We start from the raw sequence: 17,541 nt of genomic DNA, 5'->3' as shown, positions 1-17,541 counted from the left end.
CTTTGAAGTGCTTTTTCTTTTTTTTTTCTTTTTAAGTGTCTGAAACTTATACTGTTGAACAGTAACACTTATTGCTAACAGAATAAACTGTACTTTTTTTAAAGTCTTCAGAATATTAACATTTAAAAAATCCTGTTTGGAAATCAATGGTAGATATATCATAAATTTTGTATCTACATTAATTTAAGTAGGTCAAAAGAGCCTGACATAAGGAAAAAGTTTCATTCCAAACATCACTACTCTCAAATATCCTGAATGCTAGGGAAGAGAAAAAAATATATATACTTAAGACTAGCAGATAGGAGAGATAAAGTCTCAAGAGTAAGAATGATTCAGTATTTAAACAAAACTCATCAGAATACTTTAAAATCTGAATTTGCTTCTAGTCGTCACAAAAGATAAGTTTTAAGTCAATCATGCTCTACAGTATTTATTTTTAAATTCAACCATACTAAGTAAACAAGGTTGTTTAATGAATAATAAAAACCTTCAAGATGGACTGACTTGAATGGCTTGAAAACTCCGAAGATTCATCTTTAATATCATCTTGTCGTCTTTGGACAAGGCGGGAAGCTCGCTGTTTGTACAGCTGATGCATTGCTGACTCGAGTTCATTAATCAGGGGCACCTGTAAAAATATAACACACTACGTAATATCAAACTCTTCAGGTGCCTAATTGTCTGGGGTACCATACTATTCCAAGATGCAATGTAGGCTGTTGCAGTTTTTAGATACATCAGTTGTTTTCTTTTACCAGCTGATATCTTTGGAGCCAATACATGCATTTGACAGAGTTTATAATAATGGCTTTCAGTTATAATACAAAAGTTGTACAAGTAGTTTTCATTGATTGAGCAGCAGTGTGAAAAGCCTGAACAGTAAGTTAACGGCTGATTTAAAGAGATGCAGAACTAGAATATAAATGCCACAAATGTATTCCGTGGGATTGTCTTCACCGTATGTACTTGTAAACAGTGTTTTGTGCTAATGTAAAAATGAGTTCTGCTAATTGTAAACAGCAGATACTAAATACTGATTCAAAATTAGTTTACTGAGAAAGTACGCTATTGACAATAAGCGGTACAGAAATAAAACACACCAAACTTACTAAATCAATGCCAATGATTGATATCAGCGCATTTACTATTACTGAATTTTATCATTGAAACATCATCCACATGCTATTGTGTATGACAATGGATGCTCCAAACCTGAAAAAATTTACTCAAGAGCATAATTTTCACTTCAATGGTACTAGTCATGTAAGGAAAGCTATGCACTTGTGTAAATCTTTGCAGGACTGAAGTCTAAGTCAGTGATGATCTGCTACTCACTTTTGAATACGACTAATGTATTTCAGCTGTACCTTTACTTCTAAAGTAATCGTATATTACAGCAATTAGAATTTACTGTGTTGAACAGCAGCCTCAGCTTATGTTGGGTGATCCCAGTTCCTGGCACCAAGGAATTAAAACTGGGCATATTTCTATTTGAAAACAATAAACAGTAATTCTCAGTTTATTTGGCAAGATACCTCCTGTAATGTATTCATATCTGGCATTAAACACTTATGGTATGGCCTCCTTACCTCTGAGATATGTCTAGTTCAAAATCTTTCAGCTCTTTAGATCAAGCATTTTACTGCTACCTAAAATCCCAGGGTTTGTTTTTTTTAATAAAGAAAGGCTTCAGAAAAATGTTTTCTGAACTAACCTAGAACTGGAGTCAGTATTTGGAAAACTCCTCCAACAAAGCTTAATACTAAAAGGTACTGTAGCTGAAATGGCCACTGCAGGTACCCAAAGGAACTACAAGTCAGGTTTTCCTTGATAGCAAGGGAAAAAAAGAAAAGTGTCAGCTCTTCATATTAGCATTCTTGGACTGAGAACATCAGCACGGACAGGTCAGAACAGCTTCTTGAACTAATTGCAAATGGATACAAAGAAATTTAAAAATTTTCTAGAGTTAAATAAATTCTGAACTCAGATTTACAAGACTTTTCATAAACGGATGCAACCAAACAGTAATGTTAACTGAAGGGTGAAGTACATATTCTAGCTTTACTGTGGTTTGTGTTCATAAAGAAAATAGCTTCGTCCCGTGAGTAGTTTATTCTATAAATTTTAACTGAAGAGTTGAAAGAATGTTTAAAAATGTCCCCAGAGGTTTCCTCCAATCAGTGTCTGAACTTCAAAAGACAAACTAAACTTATGCATGAGTGTTTGAATACATTCAAAACAGATTCCTTCTGGGGACCAAATAAATTGAGGAGTTAGTACTCTTCACATCCACAATATTGCAGCTGGTAATCAATCCTGATAGCTCACACTACCTATTACATTGTTATAGTTTTAAAATTCATATGTATTTAATCCTTTAATCCATTAACATTTGGTTGTTACCTTCTTTTCTCAAAAAAATAAAACAAAAAAAAATCAATGTGCAGAGATTTGTGCACAGTATCTCATTCCATTTGCATCAGTTTTTATTTATAATTATTTCCAAAGTGTGCTTTGGTGATATATCAATACTGTGATTATTAAGGTTACAATACAATTTAACTAACTATACAGTTGGACATCCACAAATAGTCTCACCCTCCCACATCTTTTCCATATCTATACAATAAAAGCAAGATATGATGGCCAATATCTTTACCTTCTAAGAGAGCCAAACACAGTGTTGTGTTAATTGTGGTGGTAGGATAGCTGAAAGCCATTCCTTGTTTTGTGACCCTCTAACATCTCACAAACTAAGCAGCATGAAGGCAAAAGTCTTGGAATAAGAGACCACCTAGCTCCTGCAAGAAGTGACTGCACCAAATCAGCAGGTGGCACTCTTCAACCCAACTTAAGTCGGTTAAATCCCAATGACCGCATGGCATTGTGGGGCACTCTGCTGTGGGAGTTGCCATCACTTGGATGAGATGCAGTCAGGATTCTGATCATCTGTGATCATTCCAGATCTTATAGCACTGCAGGTAATGCAAGAGGTGTTAACTTGAATTGAAGTTTAGCCAGGACAAGGAATTGTTACATTCTGCCTAAAATTCTCCCTCCGCTTTAAACCAAAATAGTATTAAGGCATGATTCTGCAAACTTTTAGTTGTGTGAGCACTAGTCATGCAAGTAGTTTCAGAAAAATCAATGGAATTATCCATGGAAGATAATGCAGGATTTAGCCCTTAACATTGACTTAACCAGGAGATCTTCAATGATCAGAAATTTTAAAAAGTCCTACAAAAAGTAGAAACTGGGTCAAATTACAAAGGATTAATATAAACAAATAACACAAGTACGTAGGGACAAAATTAGAAAGGCCAAGGCACAAAACTGAGATTAAACTAGCTAGAGACATAAAGGGTAACAAGAAAACAGTCTACATATACATTAGAAGCAAGAGAATGACCAAGGACAGGGTAGGCCAATCGGGGGGAAGGATGGGGGAGGGGGGAAAGAGACAACAACAGAAAATGTGGAAATGACAGAAGTGCTAAATGACTTTTTTGTTTCAGTTTTCATTGAAAAGGCTATTAGCAATTGGACATCTAACATACTGAATGCTAGAGGAAATGAAGCAGAAGGAGAGGCTAAAATAGGGAACAAGTTAAACATTACTTAGACAAGTTAGATGTCTTCAAGACAACAAGGCCTGATTAAATACATCCTAGAATGCTCAAGGGGCTGACTGAGGAGATATCTGAACCATTAGCGATTATCTTTGAAAAATTATGGAAGACGGGAGAGATTCCAGAGGACTGGAAAAAGGCAAATATAGCGCCAATCTATAAAAAAGAAATAAGGACAACCTGGGAATTACAGACCAGTCAGTTTAACTTCAGCACCCGGAAAGATAATGAAGCAAATAATTAAGCAATCAACTTGCAAACACCTAGAAGATAATAAGGTGATAAGTAACAGTCAGCATGGATTTGTCCAGAACAAATCACGTCAAACCAACCTAATAGCTATCTTTGACAGGATAACAAGCCTGGTGGATAGGGAGGAAGCAGTAGATGTGGTATAACTTGAATTTAAGTAAGGCTTTTGATACGGTCTTGCATGACCTTCTCATAAACAAACTTGGTAAATACAACCTAGATGAAGCTACTATAAGGTGTGTGCATAACTGGTTGGAAAACTGTCAAGAGTAGTTTTCAGTGGTTCACAGTCAAGCTGGAAGGGCATATTAAGTGGGTCCCGCAGGGATCAGTTCTGGATCCGGTTCTGTTCAATATCTTTATCAATGATTTAGATAACGGCATAGAGAGTACACTTACAAAGTTTGCGAACGATACCAAGCTGGGAAGGGTTGCAAGTGCTCTGGAGGATAGGATTAAAATTCAAAATGATCTGGACAAACTGGAGAAATGGTCCGAAGTAAACAGGATTAAACTCGATAAGTACCAATGTAAAGTACTCCACTTAGGAAGGAACAATACAAAATGGGAAATGACTGCCTAGGAAGGAGTACAGCAGAAAGGGATCTAGGAGTCATAGTGGCTCACAATCCAAATGAGTCAGTGTAACACTCTTGCAAAAAAGGCAAATATAATTCTGGAGTGTATTAGCAGGAGTCCTGTAAGCAAGACATGAGAAATAATTCTTCTGCTTTATTCTGCACTGATAAGGCCTCAATTGGAGTACTTTGTACAGTTCTGGGTGCTACATTTCAGGAAAGATGTGGACAAACTAGAGAGAGGCCAGAGAAGAGCAACTAAAATTATTAAAGACCTAGAAAACATGACCTATTGGGGAAGATTGAAAAAACTGAGTTTATTTAGTCTGGAGAAGAGAAGACAGAGGGGCCAGGATAACAGTTTTCAAGTACATAAAAAGGTTGTTACTAGGGAAAGGGAGAAAAATTGTTCTCCTTAACCTCTGAGGATAGGACAAGAAGCAATGGGCTTAAATTGCAGCAAGGGTGATTTAGGTTGGACATCAGGAAAAAAACGTCCTGTCAGAGTGGTTAAGTCAGTGGTTCTCAAACTTTTGTACTGGTGACCCCTTTCACACAGCAAGCCTCTGAGTGCGACCCCCCCCCGCCCCCAATAAGTGTTTTTAATTTAACACCATTATAAATGCTGGAGGCAAAGCGGGGTTAGGGGTGGAGGCTGACCGCTCACGACCCCCCAGGTAATAACCTCACGACCCCCTTAGGGGTCCCGACCCCCAGTTTGAGAACCCCGGGTTTAAGCACTGGAATAAACTGCCTCGGGAGGCTGTGGAATTTCCATTGAGATTTTTAAGAACAGGTTAGATAAACACCTGTCATGGATAGTCTAGGTCAGGGGTCGGCAACCTTTCAGAAGTAGTGTGCCAAGTCTTCATTTATTCACTCTAATTTAAGGTTTCACGTGCCAGTCATACATTTGAACGTTTTTAAGAAGGTCTCTTTCTATAAGTCTATAATATACAACTAAACTATTGCTGTATGTAAAGTAAATCAGGTTTTTAAAATGTTTAAGAAGCTTCATTTAAAATTAAATTAAAATGCAAAGCCCCCCCGACTGGTGGTCAGGACCCAGGCAGTGTGAGTGCCACTGAAAATCAGCTCGCGTGCCGCTTCGGCACACATCCCATAGGTTGCCTACCCCTGGTCTAGGTAATACTTAGTCCTGCCATGAGTGCCAGGGACTGGACTAGATGACCTCTCAAGGTCCCTTCCAGTCCTATGATTCAACTTTATCCTAAAACCTATGTAATAGTTACTACAGTATAGGTTTCACCTCAGTACTGTGTGAAATGCAATTCTTTCATATCTAAAACTGCTTGATACTTGGCATATTTTTAAGTAAAAAAAGTAAATAATTCATAAAGATTTCTGTCCCCCCCCAGGGAGGGGGGAAAAGGGGAGGTATAGGGATAGCAGGGAGACGAGATCAATTTTATAGAACTAAAACGTTCTCATTATTGTAGGAGTAAGTCTATACACCACTAGAACTTCCACATCTCTCTGTTCAATCTCTTTGTGAAGAAAAAATGTATTGTCATGAACCCATTTGTGCTCATTCATGCAAAAAGTTTCCCTGTAGTGCCAGCATTAATGTGAAAATGACTAACCACAATCCTCACCAGTTTCAGTGTTCTAGAACAAGATACGTCAATAGTAAACCTACCCTAAATTCTCAATTACTATAGGACAATCTTCACTCTGATATATTTTACTTTCCACAACCATCTCTCTGTAAAACTTTTCATGAGTGATGTACCTGAGTATTCGGATTCTAATATCTAAACTGTATTGTTAAATTTATTCACCTAAATTTGGTTATTGCTGATTATGCATTATATGTATCTTATGACTTTTAAAAACAAACTTTGTATTTGTGGATATCTAAGCACTATGCCCAGATGTACAGACACTATTTTCTTAACCTGTGTATTATATAATTTTTTTTTAACATTAGCTTTAATAAAAAATTTATTCTGTGAAGTTTTCTACAGTGGTAAATGTACTGCATTATTATAAAATTTAAAACAAATTAAAGCCAACATGAGATACCCAAGGCCCAGCGCAACCTGAATCTAAATTCTGCATCTCTAAATTCAGACTGGAAATTTTACTGCTGCAGTTTCATTTAAACAAAATGAAAGAGGTTTTAACGACCTAATATGAAAATTCTGTAGTGTGGCTGCCTCCATGTTATTTTATGCTGCCCCACAGTTTTATCTTTTCATGGGTTACAGATCTTTGTAATAACACATTACAGATTCATGAAAGACGGGCTGTGGATTCCAGTGCAAATTTTGTGGCCACAGAATTAGGGAATACATAGAACCATGAGAATACTTAATACCACCAATTGGTATTTCATGCTATATTTAAATATTAGTCAAATTGTCTGCATTAGGCCCCAATTTTACAGTTCACTTTGTGTATGTACCTCTGTGGACTTCAACTGAAGCCAAAGTTGCTCTGTATGGATGCAAGAGTATGCTTGGGTGCAGTCAATTGTAGAATCAAGGGCTTAGTTTACATGTAATTTTTTTGGCAACTTATTGAAAGTATTGCTTTATATAGGCACAAGGTTTAGCAAATATTAAAGTTAAGGCCTTTTTTTACCCTAACAAGTCATCTATAGAACATCCAGAAAGAGATGAGAGCAGACAATGACATACTAAAGGAAGGTAGATTTAACAAATTCAAGTCTCAAATACCTCCATCTATAGTAGGAAATTGACCAGTTTTTGCCCATGTTTGTCAGCAACAGATCCCCTAAACCAATGTTGAAAATAACTGAACTGTTAGTATTAGAACTGGGTTTGGTCCATTACTGGTCAGTTAGTTTTTTAGTGTAGACCAATGTTTTGTACATATTCGGAACTGCACCAATGTAAAGGTGTGATTTTTAAGACTGATTTAAACTGCAAACTGGTGTGGACACCTTTTTTTTTTTTTTAAATAAACCTGGTTTAAAACAAATTAAATGTCCACACTGTTTTGCAGTTGTTTAAAAAAGTCACACCTTTAAACTGGTGCAATTTTGAATAAAGACAAGGTCTGAGAAGAGAAGCCAAGACCATAATTTATCTGGATTGTACTTTAGACACACAAAAACAAAATGAGACAGTAATAAGTTGTCAACTTCATTACCTATAGTCAGCTAACAATGCTACAGGTTCAAAAATTTTGCTTCTTCAGTTAAGCAGCATATAGCATGGCTAGTGGATCAAATGAAATAAACATAGTCCATCTTCCACACAGCTCAGTTTTGAGGACCAAGGTAGTTACTTATTCCCAATTTTTTCCCCCTAAATGGTTGATCACTGGTTTAACTGTTAACATTAAAAAGATTAGATGAAGTCTCAACTGGCATTGTTCTGTTCAGAGAAAAAGTTAGAGAGTAATGTGTTTCAAGTGCTTACACAGCGGTTGTTCAGAGGCATTCTGCTTGATACGTAGTGGTGAAGATTCAGAGTACAGATGGGGGATTTTCTGAAGAGCTCCACCAGCAACAGACAGCGGCTAATCTCACTATAGTAAGAATCAATTACTTTATCAACCTGAATGTTTAGTAGGTGTGAAGGGAAGCCTACAGACAGAAAAGTAAAAGCTGCTACTTTCCCCATCTTAAATAATCAGTTCTGTTGGCTTATGTAATTTATGTAATAAATAACTCCGTATTGCATATAACATAGAAATCATTTTCAGGAAAAGAGAAGTGATAAAGCCTACATCTATGCTCTCCCCTCTGCATTGCAATTCACTTGTGTAATGTACACATGACCCATAAGATCATTAGCATGTAATCTTTTCACCAAATTTAACTACAGTAAATTAGATTAGATTTCCATACAATTAACTACACTAATGTTTACAGAATTGAAGTATAAAGGATATTTCCATTATCTTACATGGGAGATTAACTTGGAAGAATTAATTTTCAAGTATACAACAGAGCAGCCTTAAAAAAAAAAAAAAGCTAAAAATTCTGAAATTTTCAGCTAGCTATGCTGATTCTAAAACTTTTCCAGCCAAACAGACTGCTGAATATTTTAAGCTGTCTACTAGCAGAACATTTACAGCAAAAAGCAGAAATGTGTTAATATGGCACTCATTAATGCTTCCAAAAAGTGTCAGTGTTGCACCTCAACCCTGTTTTACCTCAATGCAATCTAACAATTCACCAATAATGGATACTAACTTTATCCGTTAACATGGCATCCAATCTGTGTATATGGAAGTGTTTGAGTAAATAAAAAAAAATAAAACCAATTTCTTAAACATTCTAAAAAAAACCACATTTCAGTCAAGTCGGCACTTACATTCCAACTGGAAGTACACCAGAGATCTGTTATACTGTAAAAGTGAGACTTCTCTTTACAAGCTTAGTGTGATGAAAAAGTGACTTTTCATCACCTCTAAAACCAAACCTTCTGTTGAGTATGCTCAGATTTTTTTATTTGGGGTGTGTTTGTAAGTACAAGGAGGCATGTGTTTGGCCTGTACTAAGCTTCCCTACTTCTGTTTTATTGAAAAGAGATTAATGTTTTTGCATCCTTACCTTTTCACTGAAACACTCAAGCAAGTCTTGGACATACCCTCGCATTTCTTGCAAAAATTTATACCGTTCACCAATACCCCCAGAAGACCCTTCTAATCGTTCAATTGCCTTGGTAGAGTCCTCTCGGCTTTGTTGATGTTTCTCATGTTGCTGCTGATTGGCTTTGTTCAATTCTTTCATTGAGTCCAACCTGAGGGACAATGGATAGATAAATTTACATCGAAAAGTCTATATAACGCAAACTGTTGAGATATTAATCTGTTTCAGAGTAAGAGAGCACAAGTACCACATTTCTATAAGGAAAATATTTTCAAGATACATTCACTGCCTGTGATTTGTCAATGCTTTCTCCCTTCTCTAGTTCTTACCAGCAAGGAGAGTAGCTTAAGTTACAATGGGCTAGACTCCACGAGGTACTGAGTACAGTCAACTCCTGTTAATCTCAACAGGAGTTGAAGGCGCTTAGAACCTTGCAAGACTGAGCCTTAAGAAATTAAATTAGAAGCAAAGGCATTATGTTATATCTAGCACGAAATATCATCTATAACACAGCCTTTATTATACTGCACTGACTAGACTCACTTCAGCTAATGGAAAGTTTTTAAGACAAGGGGCATACAAACCAGTTTTGAAGAGATTACAAAAAGTGTGGGCTGTTCATTCTAAAATATTTCTCATTGCAATCGGATTGTTCATCCAGTAGGATCTTTTTGATACCTAACAAGGAGATTACAATGTTTAAGCCCTAAAAAACCCTCAGATTTTAGCCTAAAATGTAAAATTATGTATTCAGAAAAAAAAAACCTGATTTACACACTTTATAAAAATGTTACTTCGTAAGCTAAATATCTCACTGTCCTTTCAATTCTTGACAAGATTTTTCAGTATCCAGAAGATGCAACTCAGATCTGTCTTCAAAAAGATCAAATTGCCACATTTTAAAAGCGTCACTTCCACAGAAGAAATCCAAGCAGACTTTTGAACAAAGTTTCAATGTCATCTTCATTTTGTTTTGTTTTTTAAATGTGCCAAGTCAATGGTTTTCCAGCGATGAAATTCTGCATTTGTTCAAGATTAAAGGGTGCCTGAGGGAACAGAAAGCTAGAGGACAAGTCTTTTAAGTCTAAAAAAGATGGTCTGCCCTACCTGTCTTTAAGCTGTTTCTTTACCAAATCAATAGTAACAGGAGTCATCTCATTACTGGGAGTTTTGAAAGGAAGTGTATTATCTGTTTTTTGAGACTTGGTCTCTGATGATCCATAAGCAGCATAAGTGTAAGGAATGCCATATGATGAACCATAAGACATTGTCTGGTAAGAGTTGTGGTAGTACAGATTATTCACTTCAGTAGGCTGACTTGCTTGAACCTATAGAAACAAGACACGTAATACTCAAAATGCTTATGTTACTCCTTTTAAAAACATTATTTTGTAATTTAGATTTGACATTTTATATGCAGAGGTAGAAGTTATTCAAATCACAATGGTTATTAAAATTTTTCATAACCTCCTAATGAAAAAGATAGATGGGAACAAAGAGCCAAGATGGTCACAGAATTATGGTGTACAGTAATTAACAGAAGCAATCTCTTCCGTGGAGAATTTCTTAGCATGGTTATTATTTGTAGTAATAGTTCATGGCATACTACTGAATGAGTTCTACTTTCAGCAAGCCTGCAACACCCAATTACTAAATATCCTAGGCTGTACTAATCTCTGCTGTTAATACAGCATAACAACCCTTACAAACCATAAAAGCCCTTAAACAATTTCAGAAAACAGCTTTCAAGGCCAACTAGTGCCCCCTTCCAACTCTGGGCCAGCTACTTCACCATTTCTGCAAAGCCACGAATCGCAGCTACCACAAGGCATAATCCTACACAGGTACTGAGTCTTCCCAAGAGGTCATAGGTAGAGCTGTACAAATGAGTTTTCAGTTTGCTGACCGTACTAATAAAAAAAATTAATTTTGAGTCAGAAAGTTTTCGTTGAATCCAAAATGAAATGTCAAAAATAAAAGTAGTAAATTTTGAAACAATGTTGATTTGAATATACAAAGATCAAAATGTTTTGTTTTAAAAGTGTCAAAATTGAATGTTTTGAGGTTTCTGGGAGGTTTTTTTTTTTAATTATTATTAACAAGTTTTTCACATTCCCCTCCCCCCCACCCACCAAACCAGTTTGGTAAATCCAACATGAATTCACATATTTTTTCATTCAACCCAAATCTGCATTTTTTGGCAAAAACATTTCTCCTAGCTCGAGTCAAAACCAGGCTCAGGCATTGGTGCATCTGGGATGAACATGTATGTTTATTAGGGCTTTAGAGTTTATTATAATATCTTGCCAGTGTGACTTGATATTGCTCCCACTGAACTCAGTTGCAAAACTCCCATTGACTTTAGTTGCAGCAGTATCGGGCCATGCATGCCTAACATTCTGGACTGGAAGAATAGAAACAAAGCCTACTTCAAAGCTTCGTTACTTACTGGCCCTAGTTAGCTAGTAAGTGCTGGTCAGTGCTACCACAATGCTCATTACTCTTCCATAATGAATAGAAAGCAGGAGCAAGACATCTACTTCCATATGAGAGGACTTTAATTTATAAAGTTACACCACTAATCTCATCAGATCAAATTATACCAGCCAGCACAATACTGGTTTGAGTTTGGGGAAGTTTTAGTCAATATATGCACTGAAATGTTAAAAACCCTTTTCCAAAAAATATACCATCTTTTCTGAACTATTTGAATACATGCCTGAGGTATGTTAATTCCTTTTCGTATCTGTTCCTGTTCCCATCGACTGAGTTCTTCATCCTGTTCCCCAGTTACGAGAGCTTCGTCATCACTTCCCTCAATACCTGAGCACACAGGGGAAACGAACAGACAAGATAAAAATGGAGATAATGGATATATACCAAAAATATTTCATTCCAAATTCCAATAGTTAAATTTACGTAAACAGAGTAAGAAAAAACATCTAATGTTTATTACAAGCCTATGCAGTAGAACCTTGCTAATCTTCCATGACCAGATCTGCCATAAATTCATTTACACATTAGCTAGTAAATAATCAAAAGAATATGGCACGATACATTTTGTTCATTTGACAAGCATAGCTTTAATTAGTTTATACCTAAGAGTTCACCACAAATATTTTGTATAATTAAGTTTTCATAAAACTTCAGAAAAGCACTGTGCTATCAAAGCTTTGCTCAAAAGCAAAAAGGGGCCATTTTCGTGTGCAAATTGAGGGTGTTTATTAGCTAGATTCTACTTTACCATAATTCTTTCAAATGGATCATTAAAGTTTTATGACACTGAGTTCAAATAAAATATTCTATACCAAAGTACAATGTGGATTATGGGAAACCAGAACTGCTATTAGCTATGCAGAACATTTTGTTTAAGGGCTTGTAAAGGTCGGGGTGAGTAACCTACAATGAAAATAGTTTCTGTATTTATTAGATATGCTACTTTCCTTCAAAAAACATTTTACCTATTTCCTCCGCAATCTTTTGCCTTTGGGATTTTTCCTTCACTGAGAATACTATTCTTCTCTTCTCATCATCATCTTCGTCATCACTGGCATCATTTTCATCTTCTCGAACAAGGCGTCCTTTGCCCGGCTCATTGTCAATAGGCGTAAAGTCCCCAAGTTCCCGAGCCATTTGACGCTTTTTTCTAGCAGCATGAATAAAAGCAGCATCTGGGATTTCTCCTGGAAACATACGTTTAACAAGGTTAAACAGCCAATCACTGCATCCAAACTCAGTGAGACTCTTTGCTACTTGTCTACTGCCATACCAGCTGAGAAAAATGGTACTGCAGACATCGACTCATCAGAATTTGTTATCAGTAAGGAAAACAGATGAATCCAAGCAGAAAAGATTTTTAATGGTTAAAGCACTCTCACCCCTTTCCACTGAGGCCTAAGAAAGCTCCCCCTTCTGCTCTTAAGAACTTAAGAGTCCTCCAGCAAAGACAGGGAAGACAAGATATTCCACAAGAAAAATAGAAGACAATTTAAAAATATATATGTTTCAGGCCTTCTTTAATACATTCCAGGGGCAAGAAGGGCAAACATTTTTTCTCCCTGTTCAGGAAACCAGAAAAAAAATCCAAAAGAACCTATTCTGATAGGCAAGCCCTGAAAGATATTTCACAGGCTTTCAGAAAATGCAGCAGTATATACAAGCTTCATACATACAGCATATCATCACCTGTTGCATATCGCTGATATAGCCAAGTGAATAGTTTTCTAGGTTCAATTCTTTCTTGAAATTTTCTAAGTTTAGACACAAACTATTGTTGGTGGCAGCTCTTTTCCCTTGCTCATGTGTTCCTGATGACTAGGGGAGCCAAAATGGTACTAACCTTCCAATAAATCAGCAAACCAAGGTTCATCAGTCTAGAATTCCTGTTATTAGTATTACAGTAGTGCTAAACAAGATTGGGACTCTGGAGGCTGGACCCACTCCAATAGGAAGTTCTGTTCTGCTTCCCTCAGCCTCTGTGGTAAGCCCTTGGGAGTTTCCTCCTGGAGTCATTGGCATGGAATAGGAAGTCCTGGTTGGGCATCTCTCTCCCAGTAACAGCCAGAAGCAGCAGTGGAACAAAGTCCCTACTCTGCTTCCCTCAGCCCATTAGGCTGGGAGGGAGGGTGATTCCCCTAGGAAGGTGCTCTCAGAGAAAGGGTAGCTTCTTAATAAGAGTCTGGAGCTGTGTGAGGAGGGAAAAACAGAGAGCAGCTCTCCTCTCATTTTGCTCAAGGTTTAGTCCCTTCAGAAAGAGATTACCACAGAAAGAGTAGTTCTCAAACTTTTGTACTGGTGACCCCTTTCAAATAGCAAGCCTCTGAGTATGACCCCCCCTTATAAATTAAACACACTTGTTATATTTAACACCATTATAAATGCTGGATGAAAAGCGGGGTTTGGGGTAGAGGCTGACAGCTTGCGACCTCCCCATGTAATAACCTCATGACCCCCTAAGGGGTCCTGACCCTAGTTTGAGAACTTCTGCCATAGTATCTTTGTCCTACTCTGTCAAATTCTAAGGAAAGTTGGGTGAATAAGGGAAACAAGGCGCAAGACATGTCTGAAAACTCTGTACAAGCAGTCTTAGTTTGCTGTGTGTACCCAAGTTACATTATTTTGAGAGGAAATTTCTGTTTGGAAAGTTCACCAACCTATTTTCAGTAAAAATGCTTAAAACATTAATTCCAGTTCTTGAGAATACAGATTAAAATATTCCCTTCACTTAAAAGGAGGAATATGCTAGAACCGGTAATATATTTAGACGTGAAGTTATCTGAAGTATACCCACTGTATCAGTTTGCTATTTCTTCTAAAAGCAAAACAGATTAGTCTGGTGGGTTGACTGGAGAAATCTTTTCCCCGCAACTAGGCATACGTATAAAAAGATTTTTCCTTCTACTTCATGTTTATGGCTGTCTGTGGATTGTGAACATGCAGGCAACAACCTTATTTCCCCAGTCAAAAAAAGTTTCCTTATGTGCAAATTTTCTAGTTATTAAATCCATGAAGAATAATGTTTTAAACTGATTTATTTGGCCCTTAGGATCTCAAGAAAATGTTTCTTATTATATTTAATTAAGTTAACAGCAGTCAATACACTCAAATACAGGGTCAAAAGTGTAAGAACATTTTCTGGTGCCTAAATTAAGGATAATGCCAACCTGCGCCACAAGATAATTCTCCAACCAACCTATCAGAATATCAAAAATAGAGGTGGATTTTGAGGATGTTCAATATTTCAAAGTTTTAGAAAAACCAAATGCTGTAACTAGTAGGGGTGTTTATTTAGTTTTTTAAAGACCAGAGACTCCAGTTTGAGCTATGCTTCATTTTGATTTATTTTGAAATATTACTCCACGAACTTGGCACCTGAAGGAATTCATATAAATACCCATCTTAAAAAAAAAAAACATTTTGTTACAGCCTTTGTTTTCAATACATTAAACTCTGCTATTTGATACTGTGGAAATTAAATGATCCTATTTTAGTTCTTAAATCAATCAGTTCAGTTTTCATAATTCTTCAAAAACAGTGTGCAATTATATTCTTCCACAGGACCAGCACAATACAGATGAACGTTGGAAAGTGGACACTTCCATTTACTTTTAAATTTTCATTTCTAGTATCTGTTCGAGGGTGTGTAGACACTGAGCTTGGGAAGAGTGCATACAGCTGACTGGATATCAGTAATTACATTCCAAGTGTTAGAGACAGCATTTCCAAACCCACTAAATTAGATTTACTATAAAGTACAAACCTGGACGGAGAACATTCAGAGATGATAAAGCACTTGAAAATGCTCCCCCAGTTTTAGGCTTTTCTTCCTCCTTCTCACTTTCAACTTCCATCTCTTCTTCACCTTGTTCACTGTTTGCAGTCCCATCTTCTTGGTTTGCATCCTTAACCTGTCCTGTTCTCTCTATGGCCTGTTCAGCTATAAGAGAAAAGCCTATAGCTCAGTTTCTTTCTGTGAACATTTTTTAAAAGCACTTTTAAAGAATACTACCAGATATGCTAAGGTTTAAGCCAGCAATCTAAAGCAAGATACAGACAATCACATTAATTTTTAACTACTGAACTTACAAGGGGAAGAACACATGTTGTGGCTTCAATAAAAAACAATTACATCTTCTCAATTTCACACTATACAGTCTGACCAGTCTCAGATAGGAAGACACCCAAGAAAACATTAAGTATTAAGTTCACATAGTCAAGCATTTGAGAGCCAGGAAATGTCAGAATTAAGGCTGCCTGTGCATACATATGCATTATCACTGTCTTCAATTACTGAACACACACTTTTTTTGCACAGGAACCCTGCCTCACTCACTGCACAAGATGGACAGTACCCACTGAATGCGCAGCTGTCCAATATTTTATTTTATTCTCATTAATCTGTGTGTGGCCCCAGACCTGATTTACTGCACACCACTCAAACACTGCTTTGAGGACATAATTATTCATTTCAACAAAGGCTTTTCTATGACACGCTCCATTGTAACATCTGAGTGCTTCACAAACATACATTCATCTTCACAACACCCATGTGAGGTAAAGCAACATTATTTTCATTCTATAAAAGGGGAACAGGCACAGAGGCATTGTCAAAAATGCACACTAATTTTGGGTTCCCAATGTGAGATGCCTATGGCCTGAATTTTCAGAGCATTTAACATTTCATAGCTCTTTATTTGTTCAGAGCACAGATCTCATTGACTTCAGTTGCAGTTGAACGCACTCAGCATTTCTGCAAATCCAACCCCAACTGCCACAAGATGGGCACCAAAAAATAAAAATAAAAAAAATAAAAAATGAGGAACACACAGTAGCCATCTGTAAAAAGTTTGGTTTAGATGACTTGCCCAACATCACATAGGTACTCTATGGCAGAGGTAGGGATAGAATCCAGCTCTTCACAGTTCCATTCAACTGAGTAAACTACAAAACCATCCCTTTACTTTCTGCAGTCCTCTGCCTCATTCTCTACATGCCATCCCTGGGCAGGCCTAGATTTTCTGCCACAAGTGATGCAGGGGTCCTAAAGACAACAGGCTTATTAACTACACAACCATGATTGACTCCCTGAGCAACATACATTTTGTGCACTGACTGAGGCAGGGATCCCAGGGGGCAAAGTTAGTCTTTAATTACATGATCATAAACTATCATAACAACATACACGCAGTGGCAAATGAAGGTTGCAAATGCAACCTTCATTCTGGCATTTTCTCACTTTTAAGTGCTTGACTTTATAATTAACATTCCCTTAATGGAATTTTTTATATAATTTCCTAAGGTTTTTTTTAAAAAATAGCAAACTGAAAAAATAGAAATTCCATCATTTGAAACCATACTGAGTCTCAGATAATTCATCAGCAGGCCATGAACCTTCACAGCACAGACTCTCTGCCCAAGCTAACAGTAACTGATAGCAGTAGTAGGTTGCCATCCTCCATGTGGGCCAGTAGTTAGAGGGAGATGAAGCACACACTTTGCCAGTAAGCTTCGGTTATTAGCTGACAGCAGGAATGGTGAAACTCAGGAACTCTACATTCTACTGCAGGTTCTAAGGGTGTGTACTCTAATGGTTAGAGAGCTTTTTGCCCAACCACTCCTCCAGCCTGTTCTCATAGAATTATAGAATATCAGGATTGGAAGGGACCTCAGGAGGTCATCTAGTCCAACCCCTTGCTCAAAGCAGGACCAATCCCCAGATAGATTTTTGTCCCAGATCCCTACATGTCCCCCTCAAGGATTGAACTCACAACCTTGGGTTTAGCAAGGCCAATGCTCAAACCGCTGAGCTATCCCTCCCCTCATCTCAGTCTCTGCCTCCCCTCCCCGTGCTCATTGTTCCAGTTCTTAGTTTGGAATACACAGACACAGACCACTTCTTCTAACATAGGATCTCAACATAAGGAATTCCACTCTGCCAACCCCTCAATTTTCTATTTCACTTCAATGCTCTCCTTTTAGCACCTGTGTTGAGAGG

General features: G+C 37.2%; 1 protein-coding gene across 1 annotated transcript in view; it reads right to left on the bottom strand.

Moving 5' to 3' along the window:
- Window positions 1-17,541, bottom strand: part of PAXBP1 (PAX3 and PAX7 binding protein 1) — a 35,624-nt gene that overhangs the window by 16,161 nt on the left and 1,922 nt on the right. The window contains exons 3-8 of the mRNA XM_039543663.1: window positions 15,307-15,483; window positions 12,509-12,730; window positions 11,767-11,870; window positions 10,155-10,375; window positions 9,009-9,198; window positions 505-628 (exon numbers count right to left, since the gene is read on the bottom strand). Coding sequence (XP_039399597.1) covers window positions 505-628; window positions 9,009-9,198; window positions 10,155-10,375; window positions 11,767-11,870; window positions 12,509-12,730; window positions 15,307-15,483 — 1,038 coding nt within the window. The remainder of the gene's footprint in view (window positions 1-504; window positions 629-9,008; window positions 9,199-10,154; window positions 10,376-11,766; window positions 11,871-12,508; window positions 12,731-15,306; window positions 15,484-17,541) is intronic.

This window comes from Mauremys reevesii, linkage group 1 (genome assembly GCF_016161935.1).
Source record: "Mauremys reevesii isolate NIE-2019 linkage group 1, ASM1616193v1, whole genome shotgun sequence".
NCBI lineage: Eukaryota > Metazoa > Chordata > Testudines > Geoemydidae > Mauremys > Mauremys reevesii.
Note: the sequence above shows the minus strand (reverse complement) of the source record. Positions and strands in the feature narration are given on the sequence as shown.